The 21,189-nt window shown below is 53.1% G+C and overlaps 6 protein-coding genes across 6 annotated transcripts; 3 read left to right on the forward strand and 3 right to left on the reverse strand.

Annotated features, from left to right (window-relative positions):
* Positions 1-870: 870 nt before the first annotated feature.
* N0V89_004070 (uncharacterized protein) lies at positions 871-3,391 on the forward strand (the record flags this gene model as incomplete). The annotated part of the gene is made up of 3 exons (XM_056212861.1): positions 871-879; positions 930-2,351; positions 2,864-3,391. The coding sequence occupies 3 exons, from the start codon at positions 871-873 to the stop codon at positions 3,389-3,391; spliced, it is 1,959 nt and encodes a 652-aa protein (XP_056073169.1).
* Positions 3,392-3,729: 338 nt separating this feature from the next.
* Positions 3,730-5,714, forward strand: N0V89_004071 (uncharacterized protein; the record flags this gene model as incomplete). The annotated part of the gene is made up of 5 exons (XM_056212862.1): positions 3,730-3,738; positions 3,937-4,532; positions 4,601-5,144; positions 5,195-5,310; positions 5,417-5,714. 5 exons carry the CDS (start codon positions 3,730-3,732, stop codon positions 5,712-5,714), a joined length of 1,563 nt encoding a protein of 520 aa, XP_056073170.1.
* A 513-nt stretch (positions 5,715-6,227) lies between these two features.
* hrf1 (Protein transport protein yif1) lies at positions 6,228-7,263 on the reverse strand (the record flags this gene model as incomplete). The annotated part of the gene is made up of 2 exons (XM_056212863.1): positions 6,228-6,926; positions 6,982-7,263. The coding sequence occupies 2 exons, from the start codon at positions 7,261-7,263 to the stop codon at positions 6,228-6,230; spliced, it is 981 nt and encodes a 326-aa protein (XP_056073171.1).
* Positions 7,264-7,490: 227 nt separating this feature from the next.
* Positions 7,491-9,534, forward strand: N0V89_004073 (uncharacterized protein; the record flags this gene model as incomplete). The annotated part of the gene is made up of 3 exons (XM_056212864.1): positions 7,491-7,712; positions 7,781-8,741; positions 8,789-9,534. 3 exons carry the CDS (start codon positions 7,491-7,493, stop codon positions 9,532-9,534), a joined length of 1,929 nt encoding a protein of 642 aa, XP_056073172.1.
* A 4,064-nt stretch (positions 9,535-13,598) lies between these two features.
* On the reverse strand, positions 13,599-15,681 carry PCL5 (PHO85 cyclin-5; the record flags this gene model as incomplete). The annotated part of the gene is made up of 2 exons (XM_056212865.1): positions 13,599-15,190; positions 15,249-15,681. 2 exons carry the CDS (start codon positions 15,679-15,681, stop codon positions 13,599-13,601), a joined length of 2,025 nt encoding a protein of 674 aa, XP_056073173.1.
* Positions 15,682-18,511: 2,830 nt separating this feature from the next.
* Positions 18,512-19,970, reverse strand: N0V89_004075 (uncharacterized protein; the record flags this gene model as incomplete). The annotated part of the gene is made up of 3 exons (XM_056212866.1): positions 18,512-19,034; positions 19,168-19,549; positions 19,829-19,970. The coding sequence occupies 3 exons, from the start codon at positions 19,968-19,970 to the stop codon at positions 18,512-18,514; spliced, it is 1,047 nt and encodes a 348-aa protein (XP_056073174.1).
* Between the last annotated feature and the right edge of the window lie 1,219 nt (positions 19,971-21,189).

The following is a 21,189-nucleotide window of genomic DNA, read 5'->3' on the forward strand; positions in this document are numbered from 1 at the left end:
CGAGATTATTGCCAGACGAAGACTTTGATAAGCTCAAGCCACCCGTCGGTGACATCGTTTGTGCGCCGGGACGAATGGGACGTCCACGGCTTCCTCCGTCGTGACCAACAATACGCAATGGCGCCGTTGGATCGAAAAGTTTAGGCTTATCCGAACGGCGTTCGAGAGCGATAGTCGAGAAGCGAGGTATGGTATGGTCACTATGTCAAAGGATTCAACAAAACAGCATGCAGATGTGTTGCCTGCGCATGGGAAAGACCGGCTGAATACAGATTGAACTGGACAATGGGATCGTAGCCCCTTGACATCCAACTGGCAAAGCAAGATCGTGTATTGGATGTCAGTCGACTTCATCATGGGCTTTTTTGACTGAAGGATTGTGGAGAACCGGGTACTGCTGTGACTCATGGTGGCTACTGTAGGAACTACTTGACAGTTGCTGTCAGACTATGGGTGACACCGCTCATTCCTTTTCGAAACCGCAACCGCTGTATTCGTATAGAAGGCTTTTGCTATGGGTCTACTGCTACTCACCGAGAACAACGCAGCAATGTGGCGTGGAAAACTTAGTTGGCTTTGCTAAATTGCCTGTGAGATCTACCAGAAACAAGAAAAATAGTTCAGGTGGGACATATTAACACATTAGGAGTTGTATTCTCAGTGCAGTGTTGCTTCTCAGTTCAGTTTTGATAAAGGTCACGTGTGCGCTAGTCATTCATTGTATGTTCGCATCCATACCAACTTCACTCGCTTACCACATCCCTGCATCTTCTGCTATTGATCATTTCAAAGATCTCGAGTTGTTCGAGCGTAAGATTTGCATGCAAAGAGTTTCGGATGTTCTTTCTTCCTATCATTCCCGAGCGCCTGATGAGCGGCGTGACCGTGGCCTGACTTTCAGCGACCTCCTTTTCTGAAAGATTCGGCAGATACAAAAGGCTCAGGGATATCCTATCGCGTATACTAAAATGAGCGGCACACTTCGTTTGACACTTTTTACCCTCGCTCTTTTTGGACTCTTCGCTGCGTACCTGTACAATAGTCCCTACGCACACTTTCCAGACGACAACATGCCACCACCGGCGTCACCACAAACGACAGCTATTGTCGTGGGATCAGGGCTTGCGGGCCTGAGCGCAGCAAGCCAATTGATAACGAGAAACGTGCCTGTGAGATTGCTAGAGCGTGGAATTAAGCCGGGAGGAAACAGCATCAAAGCCTCCTCCGGGATCAATGGAGCACCCACAAGAGTCCAAGCCATCCTCGACGATGCCTTCTTCTCGGATACAATCAATTCAGCCGGGAAAGCAATGCTCTCCTCCGCTCAGAATCGCGAGAGCTTGATCTCTACGCTCACCGACTCCTCGAAAGATGCCGTTGAGTGGCTGGTGCAAGAGAAAGGCATCGACCTGTCGAAGGTGTCCATCATGGGCGGCCATACGTTTCCCAGAACGCACAGGGGAGCAGACCAGACACCGCCGGGCTTTGCAATCATAACAACACTGCTCAAATCGCTCAAAGAATCTCCTCTGTTCCGTTTGCAGACTTCCTGCACCGTTACCAAAGTCTTGCAATGCGGACATCGCGTCACCGGTGTAGAATATACTGGCGAAGACGGAAGTCCACAGGAGCTACTGGGACCTGTCATATTTGCATCCGGTGGCTTCGGTGGCGATGCAGAGGGCTTGCTCGCTCAGTACAGGCCTGATCTCAAGGGCTACCCGTCCACGAACGACCCTCGCCCGGGAACGCAGCCTCTTCTCACCGCAATCGGCGCGCAGCTTATCGATATGGAGTATGTACAGGTACATCCGACTGGGTTTGTCGATCCCGCCAGCCCAGCCTCCCCTCTGAAGTTCCTGGCTGCAGAGGTACTGAGAGGCGATGGTGGCATTCTTCTTTCCAACGGGAAGCGCTTCTTCAACGAACTCGAGATTCGGGAAAAGGTAACCAATGCGATCACAGCCGAATCACCAGTTGTAGAGTCACCAAAACAATGGAGCGTTCAGTTGGTGCTGGATGAAGGCGTTTACGAAGCAACCAAGTCGCATGTCGACTTCTACATCTTCAAAAGACTGATGAAGAAAGTCACAATCTCAGACCTCCCATCAGATGCCTTGGGGGAGATCTCGCGGTATTGCCAAATAGTCCGCGGGGAAGAGGCAGACTCATTTGGTCGGACACAATTTGCGCATTGGAGTCTCAAGGAGCCAACACCGGACTCTGTTGTTTATGTTGGATTCGTCACACCCGTTGTGCACTTCACGATGGGCGGTGTGACCATCAACGATCAGGCGGAGGTGCTAAAAAAGGGAGATGAGTGGATAGAAGGGCTGTGGGCTGCTGGAGAAGTGACGGGCGGTGTTCATGGCGCGAATCGTCTAGGAGGGTCGTCGTTGCTGGAATGTGTGGTATTTGGGAGAATTGCAGGAGACCAATGTGTGAAGTATGTGAATGCTCACAAGAACTGATACCTTCGGCCATTGAACTGGATGTTGTATAAACAAGAGAATCTCTTGAGAGCATATCGCAACACAAACGCGGTTGCGTCATATCGATAGCATTCGCGCGACGCGGGGATGCGCCAAGACCACGAACACCACGTCAAACGTTCATGAGACTTGACAGAACTGCCCACGTGTTTACTTCGGTGCCCCTACAACTTCTTCTTTCCTTGATATTTGTGTTTCCCTGCGATACCCTGTTTACTACATCTCTGGTGACTTTGATTTCGCGCAAATCGACACGCTTCTGCTACAATGCCTTCCGCAATGGTATCACAGACGGTGCAGGGAGCGGTGTTGAGCGTAACGTCCAACATTCTAGCGCAGGTCATTACTTCTTATAAAGACGATGTGAGTAGAATGCTTCCCATATACGGCAGGATTCCAACGTGCCAACATCATCGCTGCAGACGCCCTTTGCCATTAGCTTCTCTCCCATCCTCAAGTTCGCCCTTTTCAGCATAATCAGCAACCCGCCCAACATCCTCTGGCAAACCTTTCTCGAAGACGTGTTCCCGTCCAAAGTACCTGTGGAGCCCTCGGAAAAGCAGCTCAAAGACAAGCCCGTGCAGACCCGCACCAGCAAGCGCAACCTACTCGCCAAATTCATCCTCGATCAAACAATAGGCGCTGTGGTCAACACGCTCATGTTCCTCGTATATATGGCCTACGTCAACGACCACAGTGCGCGAAGCACACCATCTTGGTACACGGTGCAGGCGGATGTGAGCAACAGATTCTGGCCAATGGTCATGGATGGATACAAGTTCTGGCCTGCTGTATCGCTGATAAGCTTTCTGTGGGTGCCGGTAGATAAGAGGGTGGTGTTTGGATGCTCTGTGGGTGTGCTGTGGGGCATCTACCTAAGCTTGTCTGTGGCGAGCTGAGGGACGTGCCTGGAAGCACTGAAGACTTGCTCAGATGGCAAGAAACAAAAGTAATTATCAATACCCGCTTCTTCAACCCTTTGCATTCAGTGATCTATCCGAAGCGAAACTCTCACCAGCGGCGTTGTCATGACCATCGAGGGAGTATGGTTGATACAGTCTGCGGGTACCACGATTATGGAACATGGTGGCTATGTGATTCGAACCCACCACGTGCGAACAAGCGCGCACGGCGTTTCGGTCTGTTGAAGCCTGCCGAGTGAAGAGTAGCTGCCAAGCGTTCTTTCCTAACAATGATGGGAGGGTCCAACCTATGATTGCTGGTACGGCTCCAGAGAATGGTGTTGGTCACGTACATGGCTTGCGCCTTCCTCATAGAACTCAGTCCCTATCCTTGGTCCCACTACCCATCAGAATGCAGTCCACCTTTCCAAAAGAAAAAATCCACCATATTGTATTACTTCCAGCGCCACTAACCTGTTGCCGCGCATCTGCACATCGCTAGCTGATTTTCCCAATTGTTTGCGTGGTTCGTATCGCTATAGCTAAATATCGTTACGATGGACCCCACCTCGCAGTCGAAACACAAGCAGTATGCATGGCCGGAGACGGGGCAGCAGGCACCCTCGCAGCTAGTCGGCGCCGTAGAGGATGATCTGGGCCATGGTGCACGCAAACGTCATCTGGTCAGTAGACCGAATGTTAATACTAGGGACGAGTATGCTTCCACTCCTATCAGCAGCAACAATCCCTCTAGTACGCCAGCGGCAGCGGCAGCACAGAACGGCAGTGCAAACGGATTTGCGCACAGTTCGTCAGGCGAAAAGACCAGTCACACTTCCATCATCAAGACCTACCAACCTCCTGGGAAACCTCGATACTTCAAGTCACGGCGGATTACGGACAAAAGCAAGATCGACAAGCCGTGGCTGTATGAGAAGAGAGATCCCAGAGAGAAATGGCAGACGATCATTCCCATGTGCGGCTTCCTCATTGGCCTTGCCCTCGCCGGCTTCCTTATTTGGGAGGGTTACCACAGTGTCTCGCGGAATCTATACTGTCCGGTCATGGTCGACGACTTTTCAGGAGGACAGCTCAATGAGACCGTTTGGAGCACTGAGATCGAGGTTGGCGGTTATGGGTGAGTCACCTAAGTCTACCCTGGAGTCCCTATGCTTGATCATACTGGCTGACCATATCTCTTCACAGCGTCGGCTCATTCGAACAGACGACTAGTGACCCAGACAATGTCTACGTCGGCAGCGATGGAAAACTCTACCTGGCGCCCACGCTCCAGGACGCATCTCTCATTGAGCAGAACAACGTGATCGATCTTCGCGGTAATGGCTGTACTGGAAATCACTGGACTGATTGCGTGGCGGTTACCAACATTACGAACGGCACCATCGTCAACCCCGTCAAATCAGCTAGGATCAACACCAAGCTGAGCGCGAACATCAAGTACGGCCGCGTCGAAGTTACTGCTAAGCTTCCTGAGGGTGACTGGCTGTGGCCTTCCATCTTCATGCTGCCGAAGAACAATACCTATGGAGAATGGCCGCAGTCCGGAGAGATAGACATCATGCAGTCACGCGGGAACAATTACACCTACAAGCAGGGAGGTAACAATGTTATTGCCAGCTGTCTGCACTTCGGACCGAACGCAGAACTTGATGGCTGGTGGCGCAACAACGTCAAGAGCACAGCCTACCGTGAGACGTTCTCTGATCGCTTCCACAAGTTCGGTGTTGAGGTACGTATTTTCTAATGAACCACTGTGACTGTACTCATATCCCGTTATAGTGGACCGACAAGTACATCTTCACCTACATTGACACTCGCCTTCTTCAAGTCGCCTACACGCACTTCAAAAGGCCCTTTTGGGCCTATGGCGAGTTTCCAACAGCCGATCGAAACGGGTAAGTGCTGAGCACTGAAAGCCAAGTTCCTGATGATCATCGGCGTCTGCAATACACAGCCTGGGCCAACTCAGGGTACTTTGGAGAGTTCCACTAATTCTTGCAGTACCCGCTTCATCAATCCTTGGGAGTATGGCTCGCACGCCACGCCCTTCGATCAGGACTTCTACCTCGTTATCAAATTGGGCGTGGGCTCGACAAATGGATGGTTTGAAGACAATAAGTCCGGTAAGCCGTGGCTCGATCGCGATCACAACGCGGCGCAGAGGTTCTGGGAGGCACGCCAGAGGTGGCACCCCACCTGGAAGAAGCAAGGGTGGATGGAAGTCTCCAGCGTGAAGATGTGGCAGCTAGCACCGCACAAGGGATGCATGCCCAAGGACGCTCAAAGGTTCGTCGGGTAGAGGAGATTATGTAGCGGGTGGTAAGGGTAGGAGCGTGTGTCAAGAGATATCGACGAAACACATGGATTAAGACTAATGTAGTCGACCCTGATATCTAATTGTGCTATGACACACGACTTGTGTTAGGGAGTTACCTTATGCTGCCTTATACGCAAATCGATGATACAGCGCTTCTGAGCTTGAGGTATAATCTGCCTTTGTATGGTGGGTCTTCGGTCAACTCACGGCAGATTATGTTCGATGGGCATATCGTTTGTGTTAACCGTGTGCTATCATCCATCATTGACCTCTACGAACCACATGCTCTCTGAACAGCTACACCGAGCAATGCAATGTGCGCGGTACAAGTACACGGGCTTTCCAACCCCAAGGATCCCTCTCACAGGATCATCGCTCATCCGCGACTCGTCCCAGGGTCTCGCTACATCGTCAAGCGGCTCTTGACTAACATTCCACCGCTACTTGACTCTCAGGCGCTTTGAATCGTTGCTTAGGTCCAGTAAATCTCGTATCTCAAACCCTGCTCAGCCAGAACATGAAACCCAGCTGGATGACATAGCTGTAAAGAAAAAGAAATTGGGTCCTCGCGCTCTTCTGGCTCCGTGAACTCGTGTAGCCAGCAGCACCGCCTCCAACGCCTTGTGGGTTCGATTCGGGTAGGAGAACGTAGCGCAGGCTGCGGAGCAGAAAGAAGGCATTGGCGTTGAAGCAGTAAATGAAGACGACCCAGGAGATCCAGCCTCCGCCGAAGTTAAATTGACTGAACAGGGAGGTGAGAAGCAGGCTGATGATTACACCCACGAACTTATACCCGCTGTACGCCACGAGGTCCAACAGCTGCGACGAGCTCGAGATATTGAGCAGGAAAGTACCGAGCTTTATTATCAGGATCTCGAGGAGCATGACGGAGATGGCTTGCGTGGTGGTGTAGCCCAGGAGCTCGGGCTTGAAAGCGCCGCGCAGGCCTGCGAGGAGGGTGGACAGCAGGATGTAGGTTACCAGCGCCATTATGGGAATGTACATGTCGGGGGAATTGATGTCCTCGCGGGGCGGCAGGTAGAAGACGTCTTGGGTGTTGTTGGTCATGCGTTGCTGGCGCGACCAGGGGCGGTGGCGCCAGGGGAAGAGGACGATCCAGAGCTTGTTTACGACGTAGGTGTTGGTGACGTTGAAGTAGTGCTTGAGGGCGCCGACGCTGACGAAGCGGCCGAACTGCATATAGAGTTAGCCTTTATCCATACTTGGCTTCCAGTACGGGGAAACGTACGTTCTGCTCTACATATTCCTGTCCCGCATTCATGGCACTCTTGCCCATCTGAAAGCCCAGCTGCGCCGTAGGGTCGTTGATGAAGCCTCCGAAAGCAGGCGGTATGTTGCCGTAGCCTTGCTGGCCGGGCATGCCGTGCTGCTGTCCATAGCCATACCCGCTCTGGGGCTGCGACGGCGGCTGGGGAGGCGGAGGTGATCGCAGCTGCGGGACTGTCGAGACATGCTGGGGTACGGGGTGGTGGAGCGGCGGAGAGTGTGCGGGCGGCGGGTTCTGGTACATGGTGGGCGTCAATCGCAGGCTGGAAGAGGGTGGGTGTATGGTCGAGTAAAGGGCGAGAGTGCAGATGTTGCAAGCAAAGGCCAACTCAGCGCGCTCCCGCAGGCTCCAATATTTTGGTGCTGAGTTCCGCAGTTCGCTTTCCCGCCGATCTGGCTTTGCCAAGGCCCCTCAGTTCGTCATAGCTCACGCCCGCCGCAGCCCACACAATCTCCTGCGACAACTGCATCATGTTGGACACATTTGAGGTACTGACGACCTCCGGCGTGGTACTGTGGTCGCGCAGATATTCTCCGGTCGGCCCGCACATCATCAACAGCCTCATCCGCGATGTCTTCATCGAGGAGCGCGTGCAACCGCAAGCCGAAGATGCGGGCTCAAAACCGACATATCGGAAAGAGGGTTACACCTTGAAGTGGACAACCGCAAAAGACTTGGGGCTCATCTTTGTGGTATGTGGAGACATTGACGCCAGCCGACTCGAACCGGTCATTGAGGCAGTGGACTGACATGCGCACAGGCAGTTTATCAGTCACTGGTGCACATGACATGGATAGACAAGCTCCTCGACAACATCCGCGCCCTCTTCATCGGACTCTACGGTGAACAGTTGAAAACCAAGCACAGCAGCGTGGTGAATTGCGACAAGTTCGCGCCATACTTCGAGCGCCAGATACAGGACCTCGAGGGGCAAAGCGATAGCGGTTTCTCCGCACCGGGCACCAAACTCACCCCTCCTTCCAGCGCAGACAACGAAAGCGCAGATGAGTTTGACCCTAAGATACCTCCTTTACAAAAACAACATAAACCCCAGCACGATACATCGGCAGATTCGACACCGGTCCCAACTCCAGATACCTCACGGCCGACCACGCCTGCACAAAGCCACCTGCTTACCGGAAGGGCGGGGCCGGGTGCAAAATTGTCAAGAAGAGGAAAGAAAAAGGCTGCGGCATTGACCTCCGCGCCTGCCTCATCAGGGGACGAAGCTTCTGTTAAGCGGAAGGGCAAGGGCTCGGCAAAGAAAAACAGAGTATGGGGAGACTTCGGTGCGGAAGAGGAAGACCCGTCCATGGTGTTAGACTATTCACAATCGGACCTCAGAGACGAGGCACCAGAAGGCGAAGCCTTGGCAGAAGTCAACCCCGAATCATGGGGTAGCAGAACTGGCAAAGGCCAGTTTGTACTAAAAGATCTGGATCTGGAAATGGATCAAATAATAGCAGAGCAGAATGCGAAGAAGGAAACTTCAACATCTGCAGTATCAGGGGGTGGCCTTGTAGGATCGAGCTTAGGCGCAATAGGAGGATTGTTCCGGAATGTAGTAGGCGGAAAGACACTCACAGAAGAGGACCTTGCCAAGCCGCTGAAGGGTATGGAGGACCACTTACTCAAGAAAAACGTCGCACGAGAAGCCGCAGTGCGCTTATGCGACAGCGTAAAGCGAGATCTTGTTGGCCTAAAGACGAGCTCTTTCACCAGTATGTACCATATCCAACTTTCAAAGAACGATTGCTGACCTCTGAAGCTGTGGAAGCCACACTCCGCACCTCCATGGAAAAGGCCCTCGCCAAGATCCTCACCCCCACCTCCTCCCTCGATCTCCTCCGCGAGATCCAAACCGTCAACGCTTCAGGCCGCCCTTATGTCCTCTCCATCGTTGGCGTCAACGGTGTCGGCAAATCCACCAACCTCTCCAAAATCGCCTTCTTCCTGCTGCAGAATCACCACCGCGTGCTGATCGCCGCCGCAGACACGTTTCGCTCCGGCGCCGTCGAGCAGCTCCGCGTCCACGTGCGGAATCTCCAGGAGCTCAGCAAGCGCGAGGGTGGCCAGGTCGATCTCTTCGAAAAGGGGTATGGCAAAGACGCTGCGAATATCGCGGCTGATGCTGTTACGCACGCCGCGAAGACGAATTTCAACGTCGTGCTCATTGACACGGCGGGCCGAAGGCACAACGACCAGCGACTCATGTCCTCGCTGGAGAAGTTCGGCAAACTAGCTAAGCCGGATAAGATCCTCATGGTTGGTGAGGCGCTCGTGGGCTCCGATTCCGTTGCCCAAGCGCGCAACTTCAACCAAAGCTTTGGTCCTGGCAGAGGCCTGGATGGCTTTATCATCAGCAAGTGTGACACTGTGGGCGACATGGTGGGTACGCTGGTTAGCATGGTGCATGCGACGGGTATCCCGGTTGTCTTCTTGGGCGTTGGGCAGCATTACGCTGACTTGAGGGGTTTGAATGTTGGCAGTGTGTGTAGGCTTTTGATGAGCTAGAATTATTGATAAGGTATTTGATTATGGATGTTGCTTGGGCATGGGTTTGGAGAGTTATGGTGCCTGTGTGTGTTGGTACTCCTGCAGGGACCCAAGGCCCTTGGGCCGTGTATTTATGTTTGTATGAGAGGATACATGATTCTTGTCGATGCACTCGTGGTGTCCTATGAGCTCTGTTGGGTTTCGTCATGCAGCTACATTGAAAGAGTAGGGCTGACACCGCTGCTCGCAAAACAAAAAGCTGTACGGGGTGGAATCTGAACGCCACAACCGAAGGAAATGCAACTTCCCTGCCTTGCGCCCTTTTGCCGACGCTGTGATTAGTTGTACATGTTTCAGCAACCACGGCGACTAGTTTAATCCTTTGGACATTATCATTACCTTCTTATACAGCATTTCATATGTCGATTGCGTCTCGTCCGACGTTTTTCAGCCTTCCAATCGAAATCAGACGGCTCATCTATGACTTCGCTTATCTCACGAACCAAGAGATATATGCACGGGAAGGTTACTACGACGGGCTGCAATCTGCTTATGGCGAGCTATGCTGTAACGCTATCATCGTCTCGACTAACCGCCCCGATAGACGTCGGCGAGCGTCGCCCTGGTCTCTCGCCAGTACTTTGCCGAGACCGTCGAGCATTTTGCTGTATCGAACACACTCGTCGTCGATCTCGATTCGCTGAAAGAGCACACATTCGTGCTGTCTGCTTCGTTGCGCCAACACATCCGAACAATCAAGACGAATTGGTAGCGCCGTTTATTAGTAACTCCACTGCAGCTCGACGTGACATTTCCCAAGCTGCAATTGCTTGTTCTGGGGGTCAGCTTGCGGGACCTCAAATTTGCTGCTAATCCGACGAGAGAGGGGGACCTTCAAGGGATTACAGGCGCGAAACAAATCCTGGCGGCATTTTGTGACGTGCGAGGTCTGAAGAGTGCGTCCGTGGTTGAGGTTGACAAATGTAGATGGCTGCAGGACGACGAGCTATGGGATCGTGCCAAGAATCTGGAGGAGAGACCGAGAGTGCTTGTCACCAGGCCGAAGCCAGAAAGAATAGCATAGCAGGAGCGGACGATATCCAGAATTGCTGAATTCGGGACGTAACGGATTCGGTCACAGCTCTCGATCCGAAAGGCATGATGTAGTCGGACGGTCATCACCCCAATCCGAAAGTGTATGATAACGCTTTGGCCGTCTGATGCAGGGCCTCCTAATCTTGACTACCTAGGTACTCATGACCCTAAGGGCTTTCCGGTACGCAACATCACCTTCCCATTCAATCCTGAGCATGATATAAAAGAACCCAGTCTCCACAACGTATCTGAGGTAATAAATGGTGCAATTTTGAATCGCATTCTAGTAGTAAGATAAACTTCAGCCGAAGAATTCTCGGTATAGACCAGGAACCTAGCGTGGAGTGGTGCTCTGTCTATGACGAGGTCTCCGTTGGATGTTCTTTCTTCTTCCGGTAGAGCCTCAAACTATGCATCAATAAGGGGAGCAGTACATAGCAATACTGGGCCGATATTAGCTAGAAGAGGCGCTTGAGACTCATCAGCGGTCGGAAGCGGGAACGGAAGGCGCTGACCACTTTCGCCTGGATGCTGGCTGGGTGCCCAGGCGTAGTAGTGGCCATCAACGTGGCTATGGCATTTCTATCCTGGGACCACGCAATCATCTGGGTCGTTTCGCAAAGCCTGGTAAACTTGGAAGGCGTTGAATTTGAGAGAATATGGAGTAACATCGAGGGAACACTTCATATGCTGCCACTGGCCTTTAAGTGCGATGGTCATCTAGTCTGACTATTCGCCTGTGCACGATAGATGCTAGTAAGGTGTGGTCGCCAACGTTCCAAGCAGTCCATCTTTGCCTCCGCGTTCCAACCAGTCCGTGACCAGCTCGGATCTTCTGTTCGCTGCGCTGTGACGTATTTTGGATAAGTATATGAAATTGGGTTCCACAATATTGTAATATTGAAGAAGAACAATGGAAGGCCGTGTAAAATGCCTCCTGGGAAGGTGGGAATGTGCACGCCATAATCTTAGTTGCCCTAGCAAAGCTCGTCTTGCATCCTAAGGATATGTCAACATCCGCGAAGAGTAGTCCTCCACCAACATGTCCCCTGTCGCGCTAGCGAAGGCAACTTAGGAACAAGGGATATCATGCCCGTTGGAACCCCAAGATGTGGGCCTTCAGCTAGCCACACTGTATTCTCGTCAACTTCCACGACGCTAGGGGGCATGATGTCCTCAAAACACTCATGCTGCACTGCTCTTCCACACATCCAAGTTACGTTCGTATCGAAGTTCAGTAGCTAGTGTGAACACAACGACTCTTGGAACGTTCTTAGAGAGAACTACTTATTGGGAAATTGGAAAATTCATTCTCTATAGACTAAGGGATATATATATAGACCCTTCTATTTACTATCTATGTTTGCTCTTTTACTTGCTGTTGGATTTGTCTTATAGTGTTTGGGATGAAAACAGACCAACAAACGTCCAGCCTCTATCGATCCAGACCGGTTGCTGCTTTTAATAGTCTAGGTGGAGCCTAAGGTCAGACGGCGCGCATAATAAGAAGCTCTTGTCCCTTTCTCAAGAAAGACCTCTAACACCGCTGATACCAAAGCTCGCATCGCCGCCGCTTGCTGGTTCAATCGTAAAATCGGCACTCGCATAGATGCGGCCCATTACTTAGAGCATGTTGTTTATCTTATCAGCGTCAGCATCCTGCACGATGCATAAGCAATCAATCCACAAGTATCTCTCTTCCAATCTTTTAACAATAAGCATCGCGTCACGAACCGTGGCAATAACACTTTCCTCGAACAATGCACCTTCATGTCGAAGCTGATCCACGTTGGCCTTCGGCCTTGAGCATTGAAACGTTCCCCCCAGCTATACGACAGCGCAACAACATACGGTGTTGAACTCGACATCTTTACCAGACACCCTCTAAAAACGTCGATCAGCTGTATTTACTCTATGTATTTCGCTAGATTGTCCGAGTACCGATGGTTACAGCACATTCCGTGGGACTTGTGACATTGCCTCCGCCACGCTCGTATCACTTCAAAGTCAATCTCTTTGCCGAAAGGCCTCAGTTTTCGCTTCCGCAGATTCCCTGCGCGCTCGAGCTCGACTTCGAGCCATGTTTTCCGGTACCAGGACTTCAAGACTGGGAAGATCGGGATAGACTTGTGGTAGTTTATCCTGTTTAGAGCGCGTTTCACTTATAGACAAGTGTTCCTTCCATTTGCAGAAAGTCAACGCCATGAAGTGGATGTATCGATCAGCAGGCCAGAGGATACAATAACAAAGTTGAGTGTGAGAGGGGTGAATGGTAATCTTCGCGGGGTTGCCTACATAAAGTTAGGGCAGCACCTGCCGACGAGAGTGGCACCTGATGAGACGGATATCGTACCAGAACAGACCAGCATGCTCAGCTGCTCTGTTTCGTGGCCGCGCTCCACGTTCCTTAAGTCAAATTTGATATTCAAGTGACAAAACCTCACGAAATCGTCAGCAAAGCGCTTCAACGCAATTTCGCCATCACACAATCTTCGCGCGACGACGTCACCATATCATCAACCAGGGAATTCAAATAGCTGGACAACGATCCATATCTACCTACTGCACCCTTTCACTTCACTACAGTAATAGCGTACACCCCTTCAATTCAAGCATCTCATTGCAGAGTTCCAGATCCTCCAACCAAGCGGATAGGATACACATCCCCAACTCCTTCTGTCCGGCCATCTCCGGACAGATGTATGCACCATCCTGCCCCAAAACAGCTCCGTGGAGCCATGTCAAAAACAACGCCGGACCGACAAAGGAAATTATTCTTCCCAAAAGAGGTGTTGAAAGATGACGTATGATGATCAAACCCAAATGGCGCGGACTTAAAGAGAGGGAAAGGGGTTTTTCTTCGACTTTTGAAGTGTCGGGGAGAATATACACGAAGCTGTGTAGAATGGGGAGGGACGACATCAACGTGCCTTCTGTTTCGCAGGCCCGGATTGTGGCTGTAGATTTCTTGTGTTCAATGTTCAGGGCTATAGCACGCCTTCCCACATTCCAGGACCTTGACGCTGAAAACCCTGGGCGGCTTCTGTTCCACAGCATGTTCGCTTCTTCCCGAACTCTTTCTGGTACGGCATCCGACGTTCTGGCACGGTAAGCTTGGGGGACTGCAGCCCTTTCAGCTCGGCGCCAGAGGCAGGTGACGAGACGAAAGACTGAACAACCGAGCGGTCGGGCAATACAGTCGTCGAACCATGAATGAAAGAAGTAGAGCGGGAACTCTGAAGCAAATGACGAACGTTGTTTTGCAGGTCCGCAGATGATCGACCACGCTTCCTGTTCGCCTTGGCGGCAGGCATGGAGATCTCGGCGGGACTGTCGACCTTGACTGGTGTGACATCTGCATCATCAATGTGAAAGCTCTCGAGATCTGGCGAGGACATCGGCTCACTAGGAGCATATTCGTACTGCTCCTTGCACTTCGATAGCACAGGATACGGAAGCCTCGCGCTGCGGCACGTCGCCAATCGGGCCAATTTAGCCTGATTCGGCGCCCAGCCAGCAGATGAGACGGACGAAATCGAAGACGCACGCGAAGAGCGAGAGTTGTCTGTGATCATAGACTCGGGAGATGAAGCGGATGATGTAGTCGAAGGTGCGAGAGACGGACGTCGGCTGGGGAAGTGGTAGGCTTCCAATCCAGTCCTGATGCTTGGGTTGTACTGGTCCATGCAGCTGCGCGCCAAAGACGAGCTTTGCGCCTGCGCCATTGCGGAGCACATGGACGGACGCCGCACACCAAATGTCATAGCACTCGCAGCAGGAGTGTTTGAGACAGTTGACTGAGGCGTCAGAGTAGGCGTAGGCAGAGGACCCAAGCGTGGAAGACAGGGAGTAGGAGGCAGAAGGTCAGGCTTCGGTTCGAGGAACCGCGGGACCCTGTAGTGGGATGGAGTAGGCGTGCTCTCTTGTGATGCAGATCCCTCCGACATGGGAGATCGGATAGGATGCTGGGTGGCGTACGATTGCATCGTGGGCCGCACAGGAGGAATATGAGTCTTGGGGGTGATGTCAACGATGTCCAACTGAGGAGTCAAGCACGGGATGACGTGTTTCCACGTGTTGGGCAAGCAGCCACCAGGGGAAGGGGGTGGGTTCGACGGAGTATGACGTAGGACTATCTCCTGCCACTTCTCCCAAACGGGATCGATGATGTGGAGTTTCCAGTTCACGGCCGCGAGGAAGGCCATCTCGTTGGTGTTGATCTCGCACACCTTCAGACCAGAGATCTTGCTCCACGCACGAGCAGAATAGTTGCGATCCTGCAAGTACTTGGACGCAAGGATGAGAGCAGCCAAGAACATGCGGCGACCACACTGAAGGGCTCGAACGGACGCAACATCCTCCGGTTGTTCCATGGTGAAGTCATGCTTAGGCACATGTGCCTTGATGAGTATGAGGTAGTACAACGCAACCTGAAGCGTTGAGTAGCTCGTCCGAGATCGGCGCAAAGTCTCTTGGATGAAGGTGCGGAGGGGAAGAACACCACGACCGGATGATGACTCACACCGGCTGGCGGGCACAGATGTGGGCCATATCGTCTCAACCATCTGAGTAGCGGAATCTTGAAGTGGGATTGAATCAGCGAAAGGGACCGAGGGAGTAGGAGGCGATATACTGACCGACAAGACAGTCGACAAAGTTGACCTTGCGATCGCTTTGGCGTACCAGCGGGGGAGGCTGACGGCCAACAGTTGACGACGATCGGCGAGGATGTTGTCGCTGTTCCACAGATATTGGTACCTCCGTCCGTAGAGGTGGGAGGACCCGTTCGGGAGCAGTGTCTCGGCATGGCGCCTGGTATTGAGGAAAGGTGCTGACTCTGCTTATTGGCGCTAGTGAAGCCACGGATCCCGATAGGAGTGCTCGAGAGCCAGAGTTCCATTCATCTGGTCCCCAGCTGGAAGCAGAGAGCGATGTAGAGTTGGAAGTCTGAGATGCAGCCTCCGAGAAGACCGAAGAAGTAGAGGAGGAGGCGGAAGAGGAAAGAGATGGGGCATATGGATGACTTCTCGGAGAAGCATTGCCAAGATAGGAAAGGTAAGTGTCGTTCATGATGTATGGGAAACGTTAAGAAGTAACACCCGTTACAAGAGGTGTTTAGATAAAGACTGAGTGGAGATGACTGCACACTATGATATCACGTCTCGAAGTGCTGACCTCGCGGTAGACCAGGAGTCGTGTGGCAAAGTGTGATCGGGTGGTCGTGGGGTGACCGGGGGCAGGAACCGATAGACGAACCGTACGGATGGCCCTACGTCTTGATCGTGTGATTTTCAGAGACTTGAGTGCAGTCTCTTGTTCTTATGGTCTTCGATGTTGGCGTCTTCGATCGCGATCTGTGCCGTGGTGCAGGATCGCGTGAACGATTGATTGCCCGGACGAATGCGAGAATGAGGAGAAGTTGAATATCGGAAATTCGAGCACGATCAAGTGCTGTAGGTACGATTAACGGGGTTGCGGGTGGTTCTTGTTCGAGCAGCTGTGAGGTTGATCGGACAGGCTCCAAGCGCTACCAGAGGATACTCCAGTAACCGTCAGCCGCAGAAATCACTGAAACAAGATCCTGGGAGGAGACGTTTCCGCAGTTCACTTCGAAGGTAAGCTCTGGGATAGCTGTTGCTATCGCGAAAGCTCGAGGTTCCGAAGGAAAGCGGAGATCTAGCAGGCGAAACCTCCAAAGGCGAAGGTCTTGTTGATGGAAAGAGTGGCGGATTTCAGGGCGACGGTTACTGGAGTAGTATCGTTTACGGTAATGGACATTGCGACTGTTTCGTTCGATGTGTGAAGTGTTCGTATAGTGACTAGCTCAAGGCGGAGTCACCAGTCGGAAGCGCTTCGTGCGTCGTCGGAAGTGTGTGCAAAAGAGTTGGAGATGTTATTGGTGGATTAGGTTCGAGTGTTGGCGCATGTGAGGTTGTAGAGTAGTCCAAGTTGGGTGGGATGGTGGTGGTGGAGATGGAGGGTGAAGTGGCGGTCGGCACTCGGCGCGGCTGGCGAGAGCGACGGATGCGGAAGGGGCGGTAGAGGTGGGTGATGGGAGACGCAGGTACGGGGTTGGGATATAAAGGCGGGCGATGAATGACTGACTTCGTTTGAGGGATGAGTCTTCGCAGGCACCAGAGCTGTGGCGAGGTAACAGGCGCGGTTTGTCCGCTGCTGGCTGGAGACAAAGGCTAGGCAAACGGGAGAGCGGAGAGTGGCGGGAGGGAGGTGGGTGAGACTCTTCGCGCGCAGTGAGTATCGGCTGCACACGCTCAGATGAGGCCCTGGGGCTCTTGCGGTGGTATCGAAGGGACCATCTTGATGCGATGCGAGTGAGGGCGCTGGCTGGGGGCGAGGGTCTATATCGACACCAGCTGTCCAGCCCGAACGCAGCGCGCACGGGCCCCTGGCAGCGATGAATCATACGGTGGCCAAAAGCTGGGACGCTCCAGCAACCAGCCGAGTTTTCACCCACGGCGGCGAACAGCAGCCACACGCCTGTTTGCCATTTGCCGTGGATGAGTCCGCTGCCTGCGCGCGCGATTTGCCGCGTCGTGGCTTCGTCGCAGCGCTCGCAGCGTGTTGGCGCTGGGTCGTGAGGGCAGTGGGCGCTCACGCATCGCGCATCGCGCATCGGCGGGAGGCTGCAGCAGTGCCAGCGTCGCAAACCGCTGCGACACCGACACTGCCTCTTGCCAGGCACGCCCGGCGGGCTCAGCCAGCGCGAAGTGCACCGGCGAGCCCAACGCGGCATCTCGTCGCGCCAGGAGGTGCGCTCTCCTTTTCCCAGTCGAGCTTGCGTACACCGGCTTCAGCTTGTCCCCCGCTGCGTCGTCGCACCTGTCCGCTGGCCCAGCCCGGCCAATGGCAGCTCTGGCATTGGCCAGCGGCGCGACGGCCCCAGAACGGCGCACCTTGCCATCTCTGCGGGCATGCAGAGGACCTCATCTGGGCGTCCGGCTGGAGCCAGCGCGCGGGGATACTCACGAGATGCTGGAACAGCAGACGCCGTGTCTTGCTCAGCCTGTGTCGGCTGTGGCACTCGCTGAAGCGATCGTGATGACACGCATCCATCGCTTGGCCCACGCTGCTGCGTCAAGGCGAGAGGTCAGCAACAGCGCCAACCCATGCACACGTCCCTATCTCCGATGCGAGGCGCACAACTGCTCGCACGTCTGTAAACCTCCAGTCAGCAACGTCGCGATTCTTCAAAGGCCGCACGACGGTGACCACCAAGTCACGGCATGACTGGTCTGGGCTTCCATGATGCGCGTCCGTGGTTCGCAGCTCGCACTCCGACCTCTTCCGAGGGAGACATCCGCGGCTGGGGCTGAGTCACGGTCGCTCGTAGCCAGGCAGCGCTGGCCGGCCAAGCATGGCAGGCAGAACACACGCCTCCACCGGGTGCACAGAGCACAGCGACGAGGACAAAATCCTGCTTCACTTCCAGCGTGACCAAGCAAATCGCTACCTTCGCTCTCAACTGTGGACACACCGAGGTCTGCTGACACCGTGTGGGCTTTGGCCACGCCCGTGGCGCGTGCGAGGGAAGAAACGAGACGAAACAGTCATGCGCTCATGTTGAGATGAACAATGTCGCTGCTGCCTGCGTCTTGGTAATGCGACGTGTCCACAAAGAATCAAGGAGAACGTGTGAATGTGCCTGAGGCAGGACACGATCCATCAGTGGCGTCTCGTACAATACCTGCACCATGCTCTCAGTTGCGTACGACAGGACCCACCTCGCTCCTCATCTGGCAGTCAACGAAACACAATGCTTTCCACCTCGTCCATGAGACATGAATTTAATAACTTTGCTATCGAGAGATCCCGCTTATAGTACCGCGGACATCTAGACTGTGATTTCGTGGCGACCGACACCAGCAACATCTCCGCATCGTCACCCGTCAAGGTTCTCCAAGAGCTCGACATAGGGGTCCCGCTCTGCATCTTCCTGTTTGCCCGACTTCAAAGTCTCCATGGTCGCATCGCTCAGCGGAGCGTTGGGGTGCTCAAGCTTGCTCTGCCCGCCACTGTCGCCAGAAGAAGAGGTAGCCATGGTGGGGTCATAAGGAGCCACCGCCTTCTTTCCATCGTGTCCAGCAAAGGGGCATCCAGCAGTCTCCATCAGCTTCTGCGCATCACCGGCAGCAGAACGGTCGGGAAGCGCTGTCTCCGTTGGTAGCGGCGTCTGGTCAATCTCAGCCTTCGAGTCGCTGTCCAGGGCATCACCTGGAGAGAGGTTCTTGTCCACCGCTTCTTTTTTGACCACGCCGCCGGATGCGATTTGCCGGAACATGTCCAATGGGTCGAACCAGGTACGCACGCTCTGGAGTTGGAGTTTGTCGTTGACGGTGGCGACAGTGACGCCCTGAATGTCGATCGCGCCGCCGTGGGCCTTTACTGATATCTTCTCGCCCTTACTGTTGACTTGTCAGCATACAGATTCGCAACAAAGACTTCCGACTTTGCACATTTGTTGCGTTCTCGTCATGTCATGAAACGTGTTTCCTGCACGCACATTCGAAGTCGTCGTTCTGACAGTTTCTGACTTACTTGTTAAATCCTACATAGTCGTTCTTCATCACACCCCAATGACGCCACCTAAACGACACCGTTGGCGGACCGCTGTACAACTCTGTAACTTCCCATGCGAAGGTGGGCATCATCCTCTTGAAAGTCTTGTGGCTACTGGCGAAGTCCGAGTATTCGGACGAGTAGTACTCGTTTGGTGCAATGATAGCGTTGTATGTCCCCTGTTTCAACATGTAGTACGCATCCTGCGGCTCAGACCCGTTGATAGCAAAGGTGTATTTGTCGTGGTCGATCGTTCGCCAGTCGGACAGCGTTGGCTTAAAGGAGGCCTCGACTTCCCAGTTCTTCACGAGATTTTCAACAAGCTGAGGAAGGGAAAGTGCTTCGTGGTTCATGGTCTTGGCTGGTCATAACGTCAGTCACTATCCAAATCCTATATTGATCCGTGTCTTGATGATCTTCGTGCGTCGGATTCCCCACTGGTGAATGCCGGAGTAACTATCAAATGAGCTTTGCTTTTTTTGCCGGGCCCTCATGGCGAGATAGGATAGGCTTTGTGGGGGGGGACGATAGCTGTGACACCATGATAACGTCGACGCAACATTCTTCAGCGCTTCAATTCGCATGTATCTCCAGATGTCCTCGGTTACACAGGTTTGTGAGGAAGGATGATACCACTTACTCTCGGCAAACACCTTCCTCGTCTGCGAATAGTCCGGAGCCCGTCCATAACGCCAGTTCACGTTTGTGTCTTTGAGAACCGCATCTGGGTCAGTGACATAGTCGGGAAGAGCAGGCGGTGCTTGAGTGTCTGCGGCAGCCATTCTAGAAGTGTTCGAGGTATCGAAGAGGATGAGGTGAGACGACGGAGGTTAGGAAGATATAAAAGTCAGAATGTATGTAATCAGCCTAATCCGGCAGGCGTGAGTGGGGTATAGTGTAAGGACGACTGCAGGTGGGTGACACAAGCTGCAAGAGAACATACAAAGGTAGACAGGAACCGAGTACGGACCCGAAGGGGCCTGACCTTCCTCTAGGACGCGAGGGAAACTCGAGCTAGGGGATCGGGGAAGCCGTCGTTGAAACACTGACAGCGACTTACGCTGGCTTTGCAGCACATGTGCATTGCCATCGTATTGTTAGTCTGAGCCAGGCGAGTCCATGCATCCCAGAGTAATACATGTATTCAGATCATCAGATCATACCGTTAATATGCTACAACACAAGCATACTCGTGTGGGATATTCTTATCAATTATCAAAAATGCTCACCCACCATTGCTTCTTTGTCGTACTTCAACGACCAACATGGAAGCCCCCAAATTGTGGGAGACCGTGCATGATAGTACGGCAAAGGTGGAGCTAGGCGCAGATCGTGCCGGCGCGGAACGAGACCAGTGCACGTAGACCGTCTTAGTATACACTTCCTGCATGGCTGAGAACTCTAAGTGAGTGCTGAAACGGTAATCTTAATAATAGCATAGCCACCACTGCTGCGATGGGACCGGTCTGCTTGTAATTGGTGAAGTTCTAAGTGGACAATCTTTTGGCGGATGTTGGAGGCGTCGCGAGCTTTAGGCTCGCAAGTTAAGCCTGGATCAGGCGTAGACGATATGAGAAGGTTGAATGTGCAGCGCTGGGCTTCGTCACCAGCAATGTAGCAACCAGTACTGTCTAATCCTTCCGAGACCAGAAACCCTGTGGCGACGGAGAACACTGCAAGATCAAAGTGCCATCTCAAAGATCGCGATGTCGGTGCATTTACGGAATCTTCCAGCCGCAGAGTATCAAGATCAAAGTTTACGCTGTCCATCGGCGTGAAACTTGGAACCATCTCTACAGTACGATATACAACACCAAATGGGCATTCTCCTACCCAGTACTCCAGACTGCTACCTCGCCACAAGCCACAAGCCAATGCAGGACTGCGGCCCCACACATTGAGGTTGGGTATCGCATCTTCTCTTGCGACAATTTCTCAGGTTTCGGATTGCGGCCTCCCTAAGGTCCCATTATAAGGCTGCTGGCTTGGTCTAAATGAGGC

The sequence above is a fragment of the Didymosphaeria variabile genome, assembly GCF_027946475.1.
Source record: "Didymosphaeria variabile strain IMI 356815 chromosome Unknown scaffold_3, whole genome shotgun sequence".
In the NCBI taxonomy this organism is placed as follows: Eukaryota; Fungi; Ascomycota; class Dothideomycetes; order Pleosporales; family Didymosphaeriaceae; genus Didymosphaeria; species Didymosphaeria variabile.